The sequence below is a fragment of the Nipponia nippon genome, unplaced genomic scaffold (genome assembly GCF_047370975.1).
Source record: "Nipponia nippon isolate SJK-2023a ecotype South Korea unplaced genomic scaffold, ASM4737097v1 scaffold_10, whole genome shotgun sequence".
Lineage (NCBI taxonomy): Eukaryota > Metazoa > Chordata > Aves > Pelecaniformes > Threskiornithidae > Nipponia > Nipponia nippon.
In genome coordinates this window covers 16,012,801-16,034,182 of record NW_028262291.1, presented here as the reverse complement: position 1 = coordinate 16,034,182, position 21,382 = coordinate 16,012,801, and the positions used below count along the sequence as shown (strand labels likewise).

General features: G+C 36.0%; 1 protein-coding gene across 1 annotated transcript in view; it reads right to left on the bottom strand.

Annotated features, from left to right (window-relative positions):
- OTOG (otogelin) overlaps window positions 1-21,382 on the bottom strand; it is a 110,797-nt gene that overhangs the window by 31,303 nt on the left and 58,112 nt on the right. Inside the window, exons 25-35 of the mRNA XM_087745666.1 lie at window positions 21,000-21,138; window positions 20,605-20,739; window positions 19,359-19,505; window positions 18,592-18,711; window positions 17,609-17,725; window positions 15,985-16,141; window positions 14,910-14,936; window positions 11,924-12,091; window positions 9,405-9,683; window positions 804-921; window positions 20-99 (exon numbers count right to left, since the gene is read on the bottom strand). Of these exons, the coding sequence (XP_087601792.1) occupies window positions 20-99; window positions 804-921; window positions 9,405-9,683; window positions 11,924-12,091; window positions 14,910-14,936; window positions 15,985-16,141; window positions 17,609-17,725; window positions 18,592-18,711; window positions 19,359-19,505; window positions 20,605-20,739; window positions 21,000-21,138 (1,487 nt within the window). The remainder of the gene's footprint in view (window positions 1-19; window positions 100-803; window positions 922-9,404; window positions 9,684-11,923; window positions 12,092-14,909; window positions 14,937-15,984; window positions 16,142-17,608; window positions 17,726-18,591; window positions 18,712-19,358; window positions 19,506-20,604; window positions 20,740-20,999; window positions 21,139-21,382) is intronic.

Here is a 21,382-nt window from a genome sequence, read left to right as displayed (position 1 = left end):
TATAATTTTTCAAACATACAGTCTTCAAAATACACGCATCTTTGAGTGACTTCATCCAGCAACATATTGAGAGGACAGGCAGGGATGCATCCTTCCACTCTAAAAGAAAAAAAAAAAATCATTATTAACTAGTTGAGCAGTATCTTCTGGATCGAGCATTGAATTTTAGGAAAACAGAATTTATTTATAAAGTATTTTTAAGTAGACAGTCTTGTTCTTTCTAAATCTCATCACCTCAGTGTACTCCTTCAAAACATCATTGCCATGGCTTCCATTTTCACTCAGACCTAAGCTATAGCATGAACTCCGCAATACTCAGCCTTTGAAATGAACAGTCGCAAGTTCAATACTGAATGTTATTGCTTAAGAAATGCCAAACATTTTTACACACCAAAATCCAAATGCCAGTTTTACCAGACATAGCACAAATTCCAATTGGGAGGAAAAGGCAAGAACAGATATAGCTGTTGCAATGCCATTAATAAAAAGCAGGGGCACAACTATTTGAAACAAACTTGTAATCACCTCTCTTTATGAATACTCTATAATATGCCCCCAGCTTGAAAGTTACAAATATACTAGTCATTCCAGAATCTGACAATACTTACCTAATGACTGAAATGTCACTTTCATGTAGCTGCCACAGCAGGCTTTATTCCATTTCTTTTCTCCTTCACTTACCTCCTTATACAAGAACACAGTCCTGCTATATTGAGCCTACATCTGGTCCCTCATATTCTTACTATGCTGCATAAGTATGTTACCCAAATTACATGTTTTTCCATAAAAATACAGATACTTACTTTGGTACTGCCTGACAGTTTTTTGCCAAAGGGTCCCTGCATGTCTTGAAACAAGGGCTTGTACAGGCATCATAATGCCATTCACACGCAGAACGGGATAGAAATTTAAATTTGACATCTGAAAAACAAGGATCTGTTATTCTCATCTATTTCTAGAAATACACACAGATACATATCACTAAGAGGTATGCTTTAAGTTCACTGCAGCTCTAAATCTCATACTGTTTCTACCTGTATTCTCTACAAATAAAATCAGTAATATTTTTTGAACTGCCAAGGTCTTTAAAACATAGAAAACCAGTTTACTTTTATGCAGAGTATGTTAAAGAGTGCTGGCTCTGCAGCCTGTTTTACTCTTTGCAGTATAAAACATGACATTGAGTTAGCCACATTTACAGCATATTACAATCATTTGAAAATAAAGCCACGCAAGTTAGAGCTGTTGTTTTTAAGTTTTAAAAACCATATCAACAATGAAACGATATGTTCAGTTATTCAAACAAAATGCAAAATTAAGATTATGTTGGTTCAGTACAATTATTACTATTAAAATAAAAAGCACCAACTGGATACACTGATACTCTTTATAACATAATGTATCTTAACAGTTGTTTACTTTGTGTGTAAAATTTCCTGATATAGCACAAAGGTGTACATAACTTGTATGATGCAATTGTATTTTAAAAGCCAAACCAAACACCATTCCAAAAAAAGTGATCAGAAATTATGCTAATTTAGGCTACTTAAAGCAATATATCTTAACAGTTGATCTTCTCAAAGGCAGTATAAGATAGCCACTCCAAGAGAAATTAATTCAAACCTCGACACATTTTGAACCTGAAATTCTAACTGCTCCTACAATGAAGAAAGCAACTCAGACAAGAGATGTAGTCTTGCAAAATTTAACTCAAAACATATACTTCACCAGACAAAATAGTACCAATAATAAAACACTATGGCAAATTAAATAAACAAACAAAATCTCCAAACCGCCTTCAGAGTATCTATGCAGATAGTGTTTACTGAAAGACTTCAAATCCACATAATTGAAACCCAAAGTACAAATTCAGATAGAGGAAGAGTTAAACTTCAAAGTGAGACTAAACAGAAATAAGGATCAGCTATACTTCCCACGCTTATTAAATTATGCATGAACTTTACAAAATTAATGTAAAGAAGAAATAGATTGAGTATAAAAACTGAAACAAATTTGTGGCAATCATCATGTGGGTGATATGCACCTGCATGTTCAAATGCAGTATCATGCTTTCTTTTCCGCTACAACCCTGCCCCATCTGCATGCAGAACGGTTTCCCACACAATACTAGAGTAGCCCACTGGCTCTACCTATGCCTCCCTGACTTAAGCAATATATCTGGATTTCAGTACCTGAACTGCAACAGCCCACCCCAGCTCCTTCCTGTAGCAGTCAGGGCAGGGCAGTGACACTTCCCTTACGTTGATGCCTACAGAAGACCACCTTCATGGCATATGGGTCCCCTCTAGATTGGTAAACCTGATCTTAGAGCTATGTTGTTCAGAGCCCACAAGGAGTAGATGCTCTTAAACAATGTTTACATTAATGACCAGAAAGAAAACGCTTACTACTTAGAAAAAGGTTACATTTTTGGTCTTTTGAAGTCTTTTTGCTTTAAGTTTTGATCTTTGCTTGACTGAGATACAAAGAGAGTAGCTCTTTTACATCTTCTTGGAGACATTCAATTTTTCCATGAAGATCCTAAGAAATCGTTCTTCCTGCAATTCAGGGACCTCTGCAGTTACAGGTAATTATCTCTCTGCCATTATTAACCATTAATGTCTTCTTTTTTAATACAAATAATTCTCTTAAATCAAAGGTATAAATCAAACTCAGACAAAAGAGTGAGTACGTTGCCACCTAGTGTTATCCTTCTTACATGTCACTCTATCTAAGGACGTAACTTACCACTGCTTTTGAAAACATGATTCTTATGACAGTAACAAATGCGTTTATAAAGCTACATTCCCATAGAAAGCTAAGTACAAGTCACTGAATTCTTCTGTGACCCCTTCTAGTGAAACCAACCTAAGTTGCTTAAATCTAATGGAGGAAGGGAATTATTTCCATACATTTTGCTGACTGATGTATGAGGTTTGGTATAGCACTGACAGGTCAGAGTGGCAAGGTTTAAGGACAAAGGAAGAAGATATTATGACAAAAAGAACATATCAGAGACCTGTTGGCACAGGCAATCACCAACAGTAGTAATAACCAGCAATAACAGTATATCTGAGTGGAATCTAGGAAATCTCATTTTCAGACAACCCTAGATTAAGTATGGAGACAGATCCATAACTTTTTGACTCTTGCTACAAACATCACCATTAATCACAGAAGAAGTTTCAAACACAATAAAAGCACAAGCTTTGCAGAACACATGCTGTAACCTGACGAAGAATGTTAGTTTCTCAATTTAGCAGAGCAGAACAGTGATCGTGAATTAACACTTCCAAGTGCTGGGATTAACATACCATCTCCCATTCTCCAAATAAACTTAGACTTTTATGAAATGATTGCCACGTTTTCCTCAAGCTTTCCTACAGATTAAGTTCACAGAGCTTGCTGGTGTTGCATGCCTTGGGAGGAAATAGGGCGAATTTCTACATAGCTGCATAGCATTTGTTGAGTGGTTCATAAACATCGCTTTCAGTCAAGAATGAACAAAGTCATGCTTGTCTACAAATTTTGTCTCTACTTCTGCAGAAAGAAGTATGGACAACAGATGAATTCATTAACCTGGTCGTAAAAACTGTTTTCAAAGAAGAGCTGTAGAACCAATGGGCATTTAGTTTTCCAGTCAAGGGATTTTAGCGAATTGAGTATGCCGGGCCAAGACGTACTAGGTTTTTTTAGTGTGTAAATTACATAAAAGAATAGACCAAATCACCACAGCAAGAGTTGAATATATTGCATGAATTAGTTTCCAGTATCTCAAAAGTTTTCAGCATGTCTCAGTAAGCCCATCAGATATAGTGAAATCTGTGCTTTATTATGAATTATGGGAAAATGCCCTTCCAGCATTAGGAGAATGTCAGTTCAGTCATTTATCATAGTTAAAGTTTTCACTATTGGCAGCATCACTTCTGGAATGCCTAAGCAGCCCAAGGACCTAGCTGATTGACTGTGCAAGCCACTGCAAAAAAAAAAAAAACCACAGCAAGATGCAGTTCCTGCTTAAAAAGTTTAAACTAATAGAGATTAGACAGAAAATGAAGGGGAGGAGAAAGAGAGGCACAGAGCTATGTTCTGAACTAACATAAATTCAAGAATAAGCCAAGAGTACAATAAAGCATCTCTATACCTAGCTAAAATAATAGATTATTTTGCCTCTTTTTAGTACATCTGTATATTAACTATGATCCCAATACCCACAATCATTAGGGCATAAGAAAAAGCAGTAACAAAGTGCTTTCAAGCATCCCTCTCCCTAAACTGAGGGAAGTACTCCTTTCCCTCTCTGTATTGATTTTAGACATTAACTTCCACGCCAGACCAAGCTCAGCTTCATTTTTACAACAATGCTGCTATTCCCATGACAGAAACTACCACAGCTCAGAAACTCTGGATTTCACCAGTGTCATGGCACAAATGCTTTATGGTAGCCAGGATGCTCATCGGCCACCTCCACTACATGCTTCCCATTTTTTTAATACTTAAATTCCCCCTCCAGCAACCAGTAATAGGAGCTTACTGTACTCTTGCAACAGTACAGCTCACTCACAACAAAAGAATGATACACAGTTTACAGACAATGAGTCAAGCTTCTTATATCAGGCATGTGTTCCTCAAAAGGATTTGTCATGGCATTTGAAAATAGCTGTGTCTCTCCCGGTGAAGTCTACCAGCATTTGTCTTCTGTTTGGTGACACAGCAAATCCTTCGCAAAATGGTAAATTATGCCCTGTATGACAGTTGCTCCAGTTGACATGCCAGAAGAGCCCACAGTTCTTTTACCTAACAGGAGCTGAGCATATCGACGTGTTACAGTACTGCAGAAAGCTTTTATATGTATGCAGGTATACATGTTGCCAAAGACAATATATTAAAAGATATTCTCCAACTCCATTGACTTCCTTGGACATCAGAGAAGCATTTTGTTCCCTGTAACTCCTTATTTTCATTCTTCGTGGCTTTCAAAAATAATTCTGTGCTAATGAGAACCGTTGCTACCATTTAATGAAGAATCTTAATTTTTTATCGCTGACAGACTGCAGTGTTCTGTTGAGTCACAACAACCTTTCTTAGTAACTTGGCCACTTTTTTGTGTGTTGACAATTCCTACTGCTCACAAGTCCATCCTGCCTTTTTTTACTATGCTGACTTTTACCTCATAGGGACAAAATTTGCCATTCTCAGAACATGCATATTATGAATGATTTCATGCTATGCTCAAAAAATGGCTATTTACTTTAAAAAAAACCTGAAATTTGAAATGTTCTAGTGTTAATAAAAGGTTGTATTTAAAATAAAAGTTTTTAAAATAATGAAAAAAATTAAGTATTTGGATTTTCATTCTCACCTGACACTTTTTACTGTTTTGCTACTGTTCCCAAATATTTCAAAAAATCTAGTAGGAACAAGATTTGCTTTAGAATTAGTTCTATTTATAATGGCAGCAAAACTCTGCTTAGTAATGTAGATTGCCTATCTCCTCAGTTACAAGTTTAGAAACATGAAATCCTATCTACGCACTTAACACACGCAAACTACTAACAAACTCTGCCCATGACTTCTAAGTTTCTGCAATGAGAAACGTAAGCAAATATCACTGGAAAAATTGAACTTTGTGCCCAGCCAAAACATCACTGAAAGCAAAGTATAATTATCTATGTCTCAAATACTTTTGTTTTAGTTTACTGTTACGGTGTTAGATGAATATAATCTTGTTAACGTACCTATTTAGTCTCCTCCTATTTATTCAGTCAAAATGGGAGGTCAAATGTTTGTGGTATAAATAGGAAAGATGTTATAGTTCTACAGTAACCTCAGTCTGATTCTAAGAGCTACCAAGCAGTTGTGTTCAGTGACATATCCGGGATTTCAGGTACAACAGCAGTTGCTCAGCATTATCCAGTCCCAGGCCCCATATCGTGATCTTTTGGGCTGACAAAGCATACAAGCTCAAATTAAAATTAAGAGCAACTCATTATAAGTAAAACAGGACATTCTGGAAAATTAATTCTACTAATGGAAATGGGTAAGAGTAAGTTGAAGTTAAAATAGTCAAAAATATCATGTATAAATCTGACTTAAGATGCAAGATGCTTTTGTAAAAAATGTTTTTCATTAAAATTAATTTCATTTTCAGTTTTGTACTAATGTTTCTGAATGTGTTTCAGTTAATTAAGATACAAACATTAAAAGCAACCAAAAATGCCCTGTATCAAACTTAAACATTGATGAATACCTCTGTGCAGTGTGCATATGCTTAGTATATCTTGAGATATTAATTTTAGCTGAAAATTCTCTCTGAGACAAGCCTTATATTTACAGCAAGTTAGCTATTAAACCACATAACTAACATTAAGAACTTTGCTGCAGTATTTATATAGGGCAAGCCACATTTTTATAATATATATAAAATTAATTCACAGTGATCTTAAAAAAGTTAAGCATATTATGATAATTCTATGAAAGGTGAAAAGTAACTAACCTGAGCACATTATTTTAAAAAAGTGTAAGAAAATTGCAGTTATATCCATAACAAGACCATTGATTCCCTACATCCACTGATTTCCCAACAATTTCAAACATGAATTTATTGCTCTTACATGACAGCTCTGTGCTTGTCCATCTGGTAAGACTAAGTGTATTCTTTCTTTTGACTGAATGCATACCAATCCATTGCCGGTAAAAATTCCTGCACAGAATGCAAAATGTATTTTCTTGTAAGTATAATCTAGATATTCAAATTCAGTTATCAACTCAAACTCTCAAATGTTTGTGGGAACAGGACAGCAGACAAATCTAAGTATAATGAAAATAACCCAATTTAAAGTTGAAGTCACTTCTCATGGAAAATACTTTGCAGTGTTAGCCCATCATATCTGCGCAATTTATAGTCAAAGTATTTCAATGCGACAATATTTATTGCTATGAAACTGGAAAAAGTGACTTGTCAGCTGACTTTAAACAAACATGTATCTATTGCTGTGGTGATCAGGTCATTTAAAATTCTTCCTTCTCAATGTGCGTCACAGAGTATGAAGAAGTCTCATGAGGAACTTTCTGGCCAAGGGGATTTACTGGGCCTATTATTCTGCTCCCGATATTTATCCTCTGATTCCGCAGGAATAGCTGTTCCCGGTTCAAGAGTTTCTGATCTAATATGCAAAGCATTTACAACAGTCAGCAGGAAACTCAATACGCTTTTGCCTGTGCACTCTGGAGCTGGTGTAACTTTTCCATTAACTTAAACAAATGCTGCTGTATTTTTAGACCATGTAATTACCCTACATCAGCAGGCTGGCCCTTGTGAAAGTACACTGGAGAAAGATTCGAGCCCTATGTTTCGCTGCTTATAAAACTCTGAAACCCAAGCCCTCGGATGTGGTGATTAATGAAATGCCTCTTGATCATTTGATCTGATCCCACTTGCTGAGGTAAATTGTTTTAGTTTTCCATTGGCATAGATAGGATTTTTTGGTATAATGACTGGAGGCTAAAGACTTCACACTTGAAAAGACATACCACTCTGTGTTAATGGATGACCACTGAGAATTGGAACATGTTTTAACCTTCTTCATTCCTCCCTCTAAGATAAAAGACTAAGGAGATATTTTTGTTATGTCCAAAGAAAGTTCCTTGCTTGAAATGCTGTACGAACATCCTGGTAATAGCATGAGCTCTATAATTCTGCTGCTCAAAAACCTCAACAGCTCCGTGATTACAAGCATTTGTCAAGAGGCAACAGGCAACAGGCATTTGGCAATGACAAAATCTGTCATTTTTTCTGAAGTTGGAGTGTGCCAGTCAACAGCTGCATTAGGCTGTCAGCATAATGCACCGCAAAACATCGGCAGATTCACAATGCCACCATTAACACTTTAATTCAGTGTTTTGATAACAAGAAGCTCCACAAGGCATACAGTTGGCCTCTGCTGTCATAGCAGTCAGTGTCTGCTTCAGATTTGTCTGTGCTGAGATTCAGTGTGGTCACTGTAAAACATGGCCAGGCCATGCTTCATTTGTTACAATATTTCATTTTCTTTCTTTGCTTGTAAAACAAATTTCGGTTTCAGAGAATGAAAAACTGATTTTAAAAAATGGTACTGCCAAGAATACCTATTAAAATACTTCTGCTAGCCCAATAAACGCATTACGAATTTGAAATTACAGCACAATAAAAAGCTTTAGAATATAAAAATAAACACTTGTAGTGATTTTGGAATTTTATATACCACAAAAAGGCCAGTGGTTTCAGCAAGTAGCAGTTGTTGCTGAAGTTCATAAATAAAGTCATATGAATGCATTTGATGTATCTAATGTATCAAGACAAGCAGACAGTAAAGCAAATGGTGGTTTCATGAATAATCTGCTTTGCTTTATTTATTTTATAGGCCAGTATAACTTCTTGCGTCTTGTTCTTGACCTGTAAGGCCAGCTTCATTTCAGCGCATGGTTCCCAAGTGCTTAAGATTATGTGAGAACAGTTATTATTTCTTTTCCTTACTGATCTAAAAAAGAGCTTGATTTATTAGTGATTTTTTTAATGTGTGTTTTTTGTCATCAGTTGTTGTTAGAAGCAACTTCTGGATCCAGCTCCTACAAAGGGTCCTAAGAATATCTCCTACATTTTTGATCCTTCAGCCTCAGTGGAATGGGACTACTATTACAGGAATGGGAATCTCTCAAGTAGGTAGAAACACTCTCATAGCAGTCTATGCTGTGTATTCAAGAGCTGTAGCTGTCCAAGAAACAGACATCTAGATCCTCAAGAAGAGGCATATATCTCCACTTAGATAGCACTAGGGGATAACATCTCAAAAGGCAGAGCCTCTTTGAGTGGCTACATGGATAAAGGTCAAGGTGTTTGAGAAGTGTAATCTACAGCACTGGATGGCATGACCTCTGAGGAGGCCACAAAGCTTGCAACAAGAACGTACAGAAAACTCTCTCTTGGCGGTAATCAGGGGGAAAGGAGAAAACATCATCCACAGACCTTAGCTTTTAGAGATGCATTCAGTTCTTTTGTATTCCCTTTGTGAATCTGTTATTCATCAACATGAATTTTCTACTTCTTAAGAATTTCCTCATGACCTACAAAGCAAGTATTGCCCAGAAACTATACACTAGGCTATGGTATTTCCAAAACTAGTTGGCAAATATAGCAAAGTTTTGTGTTAAGCTATTTAATGGCTTTTGACAAGAAAACAGAATCTCATCCTAACTACAAAGCTCAGGGAAGATTTTAAGCCTGCATGCCATAGATTACTCACAGCTCCCAGCGATGTAGGGGAGAAGTAAGCGATCTCATCACCTCTGAAAATATCAATACCATTTAGCCTGTATTTTCACAGGGAGCAAATTGCTGTTCATCAAATACAACTTTAATTACCTACCTACAAGTTTAAAAAGGGTCGACAGTCTGAACTCCTCTGAATGATGGTACTTCAAAAGCGCAACTGAAGAGGCTGAAATGTGGATGAAGTATCCTGGTTTTGCAAATGACTCAAAGGAACAGTATCCTGAAAGCCATGTATTCTTGTGAATGACATATGTAGATCTGTTGTGAAACTCTTCGCTTTTTTCCCATTTAGAAAGAACAAGACTATTATTGGAGTTCAACTGAAGAAAATAGTTTGGTCTCTCAGCTGTTTCAAATGAAATCAAGCTGGAATCTGAAAAAAACACACAGAACTCATTTGCTTGCTGATATATGCATAGTTAACTAAACTCATTCTGATGTACCACTACTGATATTAGCAGCATGAGCAATGAAAACTGACTTTGGCCTTAACAGTGAAAATAGCCTGAATCTTGTAAGAAAATATACTGTATATGGATTTCAGAGTGCTAGATTCCGATTTAGTTTTCTAAATATCCTACAGATTTCAATAGGAATACAAGCATTTGCCCACACCAGGATAAAGGAATATAGCCCTGCAGTCAAGCAGAACTTCAGTTTACAGCCTTCACTAAGCCATTTAGTTAATGAAAATTTAAACTTCATCTAACTAGTTTTACAAGTAACATTTGCCATCAGGAACTGATGTCTTAAGAGCTCAGCCTTTCACTGAAAATAATTTACAAAAATGTATTTTGCATTCAGCTTACAGCTTTATGTCTTAATTTCCAAGCGGTCAGCTTCCCCTAAGAATGTTAACAGCAAAGTCTGTTTTCTGGCAAATGTACCCACATGATACCTTACCCTGAAAACAGTACTGTTGGTTTCAAGCAAGGCTCTGTACAACCAATTGCAGAGTGGCAGATCTTGAGCCTGTTACAGGCATCTGTTGCTCACAGAATTACTTCATTCTACTTCGCTGTACACTCTGCTATTCTCTTGAAAACAGCCATTAAACTACTGTAAAATCAACTAACCCTCCAGGCCTGGGTAGCATTTCTTGAAAAAAAGAATGCATAGAAAACAAATGATCCCTGTTAAACAGATAGGCTATCACATTCTGGTATAACACTTCTAGAAGACCAACTTGTTTTCTGAGCATAAAAAGTGCAATTAATGTGAAAAACATAGTGGCACTTATGAATATCTTTTTATTAATTCTCTGTAGCAAGTAGCTTATTTGATAAGCAACAACGGAGAGTCAGTGTGATTTATAATACCTACCATATAGCCAATCAGTACATCAATGCCCAAAGCTTTCCATTGTCTATGATTTGTCTGAAACTGATGAAACATACCCATTTTTCTGAGGTACCAAAGAACCAAGAAAGCAGATATATAAAAGACGACATGGATATGAAAAATATCGTATTGATTGTATAAACTCTTCCACGGCCAAACGATGAAATGCCATTCACTCAAATTGGACTATAAGGCACAAATTCCATTTGCCAGGTTAAATTCTGAGCAAGAGATTTTTATATGGGAATAGAACAGTAGGACTGACCTTCCCTTTCCAAACCTAAATTGAACGCAATGTACAAGTGTCTCAAAACTATGACTAACAAAAGAAATCTGGCCCTGGATATTCTGTTACATGAGTTCTTGTGTCAGTTCTACAGACAGCAGTATTACTAATCAAATGCTTGTCATTTTTTCAACTGATCCATATCCCTTCTTTGATTACACAAAGACAGCCACCTTCAGGCTGTCCAAAGAGCTGATCAGGGGACACTGGGCAGTAAAACTGTATTGAGACTCAAGTGCTCTGCAGGCATTAAAATTGCCTATGTGGACAACTCTAGCATTTAATCAATGTCACAAAGTGCTGAATATATTCTTGTAAGCTTTCTCCACCTGTCTGAAGGTGTGCAAGACTTCTTTCATCTGCTGAATAAGCAACACATTCCTTCAGTGGAAACTTTAGTTGGGACCTGAAGGAGACAAATTTGCAGTATACACCCTTACACAGCTCAGGTTAGTGCCAATGGGCATCTCTGTACAAGTAGGCCGACAATGAGCAATAGTGGCAAAGCAAGTGAATTAGGGAGTAATTTTCTTGTATCATTTCTCTCCCATTCTTTCCCATGTGCCCGTTCTGCCAGAGGAAAGGTGAAGGGAGCAATGCATATCTGGAGCACTGGGCTACAATGGGGCTTTGGTGCTTCTGAAGGTTGGGGTGGGGGCGGCTGTTGCTTTTCAACTAGAAGTATCTGTTTATAAAGCTACAATCATCTACACACATCAGTGTGTTATAATATTATTCTCGTACTAAATCCAAAACACAGCACGATACCAGCTACTAGGAAGAAAATTAACTCTATCCCAGCTGAAACCAGGACATCTAATTAAAACCAACCAAATTAAAATTTTGGCAGACAACATTAAGATGCACAATCAGCTGACAGATAAAGAAAATATTTTTTGACCCAGATCTATTCTTAAACATAGGCTTGTATTCAAGGGCAGAATATGCTCTGCCTTATTTAAGCCTCTAGGTTACACCGACTTTACCATGTGCTTTGAGTTTATAAAGTCCTGAAGTCAGCATAAAGCTCACTGCATGTCCAGGAACAATATCTTCTTCTCTCACTGGGAAAACAACACCATCCACCAGTTTCACTGCCATTACGAATCCTCCATCCAAATAGCTGACCAGTTTGTATGGGCCCTTTCCCAGAGCTGTTGGAAACAAAAATCAGAATTACCTTTCATGTCAAGTGTCACAAATGCTTGAGCTCTAAATATTATGATACAGCACATAAATAAAAACACCTCTCTCCACTCTGAAAACAGCTTTAGGTGCCATGCACTAAACTATAAGTTTATAAGACAACCAAAACAAAACCAAACTCTTTTAGAAAATACCTCTCCTGAAAAGTGTCCAAAATACCTAGTTTCAATTTTCGAGATTCATGATTAGCTTCTCCTTTTCCTCCCTCTCATCCACTTTGGTTTCATAGTCACTTTATTAAAGTTAGCTGACTCCTTGGTTATTTGGTTTAGAAGTAGTGTTCTACAGGCCACCCTGGGATCCCTCTAAATTGTTTATTTGTATGGTTGAACTGATTATACTCTTCTTACTATTCTTTAAAACCTATTTTATTAGTGTCCAAAGTGTGAGGCATTTTGCAGGGAATAAAAGTTTGTTCTCATCAAGTATCGAAGAACTCCTTGAACAGTGTAGATACAAACGTAACCACTGGGAAGTGAGACAGGAAGAAATCAGCATCATAAGCAAAAGAATGGTCCTATTTTACCTAAAAGTAAAAAAAGCCAAAAGCATGTGAAGTTATCATTTCACAAATCTTACAACGTCACACCTCCTCACTTAGTTCCAATTTCACTGCAGAAAAGTATTTTAAAGTTTATTTTTAAATGTTATTTGAAATTATTTTTTGTAAATTTCTCTGTTAAAACCAGGCATTTTAGACCACACTTGAGCAATTCGCCTCACTACCATTTTACCCACAAGCCAGGACATGGCAAGCATACATCTACGATAGAAGCGTCCCAGAACTTCTCGGCTGATAGTTACAGCTAATACCATTGACCCTTAAAATCTGTTCCAACAGGCTAAAAGTTTGGACTGTAATTTGCAGCCTGCCCTCATATTCTGGTTCTCTCTAATCTTAAAATTTATCAAGAGATTTGAAATCCTAAGGAGGCTGCACTACAACCAGCATTTCAGATTCTAATAGCATAAATAGGTGGCCAGTTAGGACACAAGCCCATGCGTAGCTAAACATGTACAGTGCTACCTCGTTACCTTCAGTGCAGGGAGTTGAAAAACATTTTTTAAATTACTTGAAACATCTAGTCTTCTGGAAATGTTATTATATGTTTAAGTCTCATATCTCAGGCCCATCCAAAACTTGAGAAACCACAGCTACCAGCTGAAAATTTCCCCTTACCAAAGACAAAAGGTTTCTGTTCCTGCTTCTAGTAGGACTGGAACTATTTCACTCTGGATCCATGACAAAGGTACATAGAGAAAACCTCTCTCTGGTCTAAGGCAGTTTCTTAACCTTCCTTTCTCCAAAACTAAGTAATTCTGAGGAATGCTACTATATTTCAGGTAGAGAAGAAAATCTTCAGCATAGAGATGATTTTTTTTTTCCCCATTGGCAGCTCTGAAACATCCTATGTCAAATACTGATGAGCTGGATTAGCAAAGAGTAGGAAGACAGGAACTGAAAACCTACGATAACCATGTTTATTACAAGCTGGTCACATGCACAACTCTCCACTATTTCAACTAATTTCTGCCAGTGAGAATTCAGTAACAAGTAAAACTAATAACACACTTTAAAATGTACGTTATCATCTAACTTAACTTCGCTGCTACCACAGATGCTACAGGCAGTGCACTTTCGATCTGTTACAACTGCAAAAAGATTATCGCAGAAATAGACTGTATTTCATTTATAAAACAAAACAAACCAAAAAGGAAATGTAAAACTGCAATCACCTCTTAGATTCAACTTGCCTTTGTTTAAGTTAAAGGCTTAAATAGTGATTTAGATAAAATTCCACTGCATTAGCAATTTGATCCCACTCAAAATCTTTTCAGTAGTCAGTATATCAGAAAATGTAAATTTCTTGGCCATATTGTTTGGGCCTGGCATGTTGCACAAGTCTTCTAATTTAAACTCAGTCCCTCTCCAAGATCTTTCTGGGGGTGAGCTGCTGCAATATGGAGTCTAACAGAAGACCAAAATATCATGAAACATCTGGACAGACAGGCTTCTACGCGAGCTTGATAAAAAGAGTTATAGAATAAATAGCAGGAGTCCTGACCATTCCTCACATCAGGCTGGCTTGCAGTGCTTGTATGTATACCACGTCTAACTATGCAGACACTCGCAATGTAACTTTAAAATAGTCTGAATATGGATTCCAGTTTTAACACAGCGGTACAGCACCCAGTGCAGATTCAAGGTTTACTCTACCACCTTGTAGAAGTTTTGCAGCCCTCTCTCATAGTCATTCTAATGCAGCAGCAATGCCTGTTGCTCAGGAACTTAAAGCTAGGTCAGACATACCTAAATGGAGAGTTATTCCCCCTTTGGGCACAAAAAGTTGAAATATCTTAATAGCTAGCTCCCTGTGGAGGCTGCACAGGAGGTCATGATTGGTTTAACAGACCCCCTGGGTATCAGTTTTGAACTGCAGTATGCCTTAAGCAAGTAGTACCACTAGTACTATTGGGTTAAATAGTCTATTAATTACTTAATTATTTAAATTGTTCAATCATGATCCAGAAATGCAAATAAAATGAGTTTAACATGTATTTTTGGGAAAGGCCCAGGAATAAAAAGAGATTATGAAATTAAAACCCTTTGAAAAAGCAAAATAAACCAGTAAAACAGAATCCTGGCTATTTAATATAATAATTTGCAACTGTTTTCATTAACAATTATTTTTATACAAAGTACTAAGACTTACATAAAGAAACCAAAGATTCTATTGACATTTTATCAGCTCCTTTAGGACTCACCTTTGTTGAAATATTCACAATCATAAGCTAGAAAATAAAAAGAAAAGAAATGCAGTTGCAGGTATTCTGCAGATAAACAGGTTTTCTATTACCCTTTACGATTAATACGTAAGCCAAATGCTTGTCCAAGTTAGATCATACACAAACATTTATTAAAAAAAATATTGCCAAATATTTACTTTACTGCTTTAAATAAAATACTAATTTAAACTACACTGAATTAATTAAAATACTGTTTTCTAGCAGGAAATACTAAGCTTACATACCTACAGCTGTCTTTTTGTGACCTCTAGTGGTTAAGACTAAGCTTTGCTGTTGTTCCATGCTCACATTAAAACACACCTACTATTTCTATCAAGAATTAAGAGTAACCCTCTCGCTCTATGGCTAATTTGCTGTGTGACTTTGAGCAAGCTGCATACTCTCTCTGTGCAACTGCAAAGTTAGAAAAATGCTTGTTTCCTTCTATTCTTTCTGTCTTGCCCTTTTTTATCTCATCTTTGGGGAAATGACTGTCTCCTGTTACGCATTTGCACCAGGTGCCATAGAAGAAGGCCTCAGATTTTTTTACAACTTCTAAGCATTGTTGAATAGGGACACTAAAGTAATGACAAAGTCCTGCTTAAAAACCTACTTGCTTTTCTTCAGAAGACCTTTGTATTTCACACTTGCTCTGGGGGCAATAGTGAGGCAGCTATGTTTCCTAGACCCTGTTAAGAAGTGAAGTCCTCCTGAAGATGGAAATTACTTGAGCTGTTAACTTTGTAACTTTGGAGTGAGGGACACATGCCATATCCTAATATAGACTTCCTATAACTTCTCCTTTCACATTGCAGGACAAGGAATTAAAGAGAGAAGAGTACCACCCACAAATATGGGAAGAAGCATGTAATCCAGCTAGACCAAAATGAACACGGGGGGGGGGCAGTGAGAGGCACCCACTCATCTTCCTATCAGCGTGGCTTAGTGATTCAATTCATGGCCCCAGGTAACTTCATGTGATTGATTTTTCAGGTCTGGCTCTCATGAATGCAGACAGTGGCAGTCAGGGGCAATGCTAGTTAAGTAAACTTACGACACACTCTAGGGGACCTCCAGTCTACAGCAACTCCATGCTGGCAGCACTGATGGGCATATGCTGATACACTTGTACAGAAGCACTCACAGTCACCTCCTTGGTTACAACCACATGTATCTGTCAAGCAGTTTGAGTAAAACCAGGTGACGTCAATCTGGAAATATAAATATCACATATCAAAAATATTCATATAGACACTGGCAACAATCACCTCAATGCAAAGCTATGATTCTTTCAAAATTCAATATGTAAGACTTCGAAGTATTAAAGTTTTTAATTTAAATGTTTCCTGAAACACAAGAAAAACAGTTTATTAGAACACATCATAAAACCTTGTACAGTACTTAGTAACACAATTAAGTCAATGACCCATTAAGAACATGCACACTAAGATATTGATGTGAGCATGTGTTTTGTATGGTTTTGTAATATTTAAACCATAATAAACTACAAAGAAGCTTATGAAATAAGAGAAACTCTCTCTAAACTGATCACAAATCAATAAATCTCAGAAGTGTTAAGAAAGTTAGATATACATAAAATGTAAGAAATAATAAAGTAGGTGGAAAACTCTTCTTTTAACATGAGAGTGGTTCATTCCCTTCATATTATTAGACAATTTCACAGGCGAATTTGTCATCTTTCCCTTAGATTATTTTGAAGTCCTAAGTGACAAAATTTCAAAGAAAACTGTCAATGCTAATTTGCTTATTGAATTGTTACACTTTCTACATGGATTTACACTTGAGTAATACTTACACACTTATGAGGAATTTAGTTGCTACCTACCTTATACAGTGGACTAAACCAACGATACATTAATACAACTTAACATCAGCTTCCACTTTCTTCCAAAATAACATACAAAGCAACACTCCCAAGATTCCTGGTTTCATACGAAATCTCCTTTCTCCCTAGGAACCATTCTGACACTTACACTCTTTAAGCCATACACGTAGTCTCAATACCTGAACATCTTGGGATATGTCATTTTCTATTAGAAAAACAAGACCTAGCTCTGGAAATTAGTCCCCCCTCATTCCGCAACTGAACCTGAGCCTGTTGACTGTCAGAACATGTTGTATGGCTCATTTATTTCCTTAGGTGGTTGCCTGAGTGAGGAGATATATGCATTTTCTTCTAGAGTTCTTCACATCTGATACTGCCTAGAAGAAACTGTCAATTTATTTCAATATGCCTGAAAAATGTGCGTGCTATGTAATACATTCCAAGCAAAATAAAACAAGTGGTTATGCTTATGCAAATAGTGCTCGGGATGAAACAAAAGATAACATAAATTGGGTATAATTTTGCCTGCATTAATTACAAAGGGGACTAATAGGACTACCCATATTGTAGAATGCTAAATTGGTGCCAAAGTAGCTTACTGTCTAGGTCAGCTAGGCGCAGATAGTCCTTATAGGTCCAGTTAAGCATTCACATTTTAGAATCAGAATAGGTATGGGTTAGACTTTCTTCATGTTCTCTTTTGCTACAGTAGTCAAAATTATTATGTTATGGAAGACAAGATGAAGATTTAAAGTGATGCAAGTTGCAGAGTAAAGTTTCTCTCTAGTGATATGTTCACTTTCACATCTTTCTATATGTGACCACAACTCACCACTGGATGGCAAGCTTCAAATGCTTCACTTAACAGTATTCCACATTCCTTCTTGGCAAACGGCTCTCTAAGGGGATTCAAACTGCATGGATTTCGAATGTCAGAGCTGTCAACACACTTAACCAGAAAGCAAAATCAAGGTGAGAAGCTTGTTTCATAACCATTTGTGTTTGAACTTGGAAAGCATAGTTTTGTTTGTTTTTTTTTTTTTAAAAAGAGATGTAAAACACAAAACAAATGCATCACTTATGAAAGCCATAATAAGATATGGAATTCAAAGGGGATGCTAATCTGCAGAAAAGAGAAAGTACACAATCTGAAGAAATGTTTCATTTGTCTGAGAGCAGCAGAAAAACACATACATACATATAGATCTAAACAGAGCTGCCATGCAGTCCCAATCTGCAGTCCTTACATCTGAATAGTCTAGCTTACATAAATAACAAAGTTCACTTGGGCAACATACATTAGAAGTGTCAGAAATCAGATCTTTTTACTCTAACTACTAGGAAGGGACATTTCTATGAACACCACTAGACACATGATGGTAAAAAAGTTCAATTTTTAACTTCACAGCTTATGGAAAGAGTATTTTTTTTCTTTCCATTGCTATGGTTTCACAGTTAAATATTTTCCAGCTATCAAAGATCAGCTAAACTGACAATACAGTCTTAAAGTGAACTCACAATTCTTCCATTACATAAAAAATGGCTACTTCAACTGTTTAAACAATGTCCTCAAAGCACTTGTAGATTCAGAATATTGTACAGCATTTTTCTCTACATTATAGCACTGTGTAGAAATAAAGGTGATTATTTTCTTCTCCTTAATGGATTATGGTATCCATAAAAACCACTGATATTGCCATTTGCATTGCTGCCTGATTGACACTTCCTGCAATAAATTCCCGATTTAATTCTAGATAAATTCTATGACGTAACAGCAAAAAAAATTTACTAGCAAACACATTCTTTTTACTATACCTCTACAGCTGTCCAGCTGTTTCCAAACTCTTGTGAGTTTGTTAATTCAAAATTATCTGGGGTCCTCAATTCATTTACTGTCTTCAAATCAAAATTTCCACATAATCCAGTCAATTCACCCTGGGGAAAAAAAGATATGTATATATAGATATAGATATATATAAATATATATTTCTACATGATACAAAACACTACCAGCCACGACTGTTTTCAAAACTCACTTCTTAAGTTCCTGTCTTCAGTTGCTTAATTATAAATTTGTTAAGATTTGATCCTTTTCAGCTGAATTTCAGCCAAAACAGTTCAGCTTTTTGTGATAATAAAGCTATAGAAAATATTTTATTTTGACAACATCAATATTATTCCCTTTCAACTAAGTATCTCCATGCCTTTGATAAAGGAGCTGATCTTTTGTTCAGAGAAGTGACATTTTTGCTAGCTATGTGCTTTTTAATGCTCCAGCAAAATAACACCTGCTCCAGTCACATAGGGAATGAGTACTGAAGGAGAATGTCACCTCAAAGATATTTGTTTCTGTTGTTACAGAAGTGAGACAGTAAATAGCAACTGATAAAAAAAAATTAAATTAGAATGAATATTCTAACTGACAAGATAGCTGAATGCTTCTCTCCTTGACTCTGTCACTGAATTCCTACATGATTTCTGACACATTATCTATTCTCTGAATAATAATAACATGTCTTACTTGATAAGACTTACATAAATAACTCAAAAAAATGGCAATGAGAGTGTTGACTTCTGTTTACCTGCCACTGATGACCCATCTGTACATGAACTGTTGTTCTTTGATCCCAAAGAACGGTGATGTGCTCATCAGGAAAATGAACAACAGTGAAAAATCCAGCTTTCCATAACTGTACTTTTTGTAGTTCATCTATGTAACTAGATAAGCTCTGTTCAAAATAAAACAAGGCAGCATATAATGTAAGTAAAGTCTTCACAAAATGCTTACTTGACAGGAAATGAAACACCTAAATAAAATGAACGACATGGTTCTCAGACAGAAGTCCAAAAACTGACAGAAGGCCACACAGCGATAAATGCTTAAACAAAAGTGGTCTGGATTTTGATAGTGAACTGTGGTGTATTTTTATGATTTTCCTATTTTAAAAGTTGATTTTATATCAAATTTACAGGATGGGTAATGGCAACTGGAGCGAAGATTAAAAAGTTAACGGTTCATCTGCGAGGTAAAAAAATCAGTTTTAAGGTTCCTGGTTATGATTTTCACTTAGTTATATATCACTGCATTCAGAAGGTCTTAGCCACATGCTTTTTTTGCATACAGATAGGTATAAAGATGCACGAAGCATCTTCTTGAAATAAGGAATTGTCTAAATACTTCCAGAGATTTCCATCTTATTTACAGAAAGCATTCTTCTCTCCATCCAATAACAATCAGATTCCAAGTTATTTGTAGCATGGACCAAGATATCTAGTTTAATTACACAATACCTCATATAAAGAGACACAACTTCCTTTGTATAGTCAATTTATAAATTGTAAATAGTATTATTTATACTAAAATTACTAAATACACTAAATATTTACAGCAATAGAGTTTGCAGTCTGGTGAAAATAAAAATGAAATTAAGGCTGTGGAGGACATACCAGGGACCACAATTTATTTTTTACAGCTGTATAGGAATATTCCTCCTATACATTCCAGACCAGGCTAAACTCTTAGTTCTAGTGGAATTAATAGCAAAACTCCCACTGACTTAAAAATAGCTGGATTTTTCCTAAGACACTAAACAGAAATTAAGTCTAAACAAAAGAATTACAATCATCTCGTCTAACATTTTTGTGAAATATAGACAAGATTTTGTTTAAGGTTTCCATTGATGAATCCAGATGTGATCGGCATTCACGGTAAAGATATTTATGCCTCTGCTACTTAAGTGTCACAGTAAGTTTTTGCTAATGAAATGAAAAAACACCCAGAGAAGTACATATGATACCTTTAGATCAGTATTAAAGACTGAAACTTACTGGATTTCCAGTTTCATCATCAAATATTAAAAAAGATTTTCCAACGTTAATGAAAATGCTTTTTCTGCAAATGATTCCAGTATTAAAGCAGTTTATATTCTCTATAATAATAGAAACACTGGTTGAAGAAGTACCCTGAAGGGGAAAAAAAAAAAAGGAACGGACACTTTAAAATATACTAATATAAATATGCAAATTGTTACATAGTTCAATTAGCAGAAACCTCAATGTATAATTATTATGTTATGTATGATTCAAAGTCTAAGCAACATCAAAACTTAAAAAACAGTATATAGAACTCAATAAAATGTACAGATAGGAAATAAGTAGAGGGATAGTTTCTAACAGGTAGCTTTTAAATCCAGTTTTATAGAGGCTTTACAAAAAAGTCTCACCTTAACTAGGTAAACCTTACAAGTTCCAACAAAGTCAAATGCTAGTCCATCAAACGTTCTGTAATGCCGATCCCCATACGCAGTACACATTGATGGGCAAGGATGAAACGTGCATTGAAATGATCCATGCTGGCAAATGCTGAAAAATGTATGACCAATAATGGTAATATGAACTGTAACCACGGACAAATGATTACAGCTATTGCACTGAGAAGCAAAAAGCCAAAAGCCAGGCAAGTATGATGACTGTAGACAGAAGCATTCTGAAATGTTAACTAGAAGCAGCATATATAAATTAATTCTCTGGAAATAAAATGTACATATTGAACTCAGTCTGTGTTTCTTCCTGTTAGACTTTATAGGTTCCAGAATATATAGATACC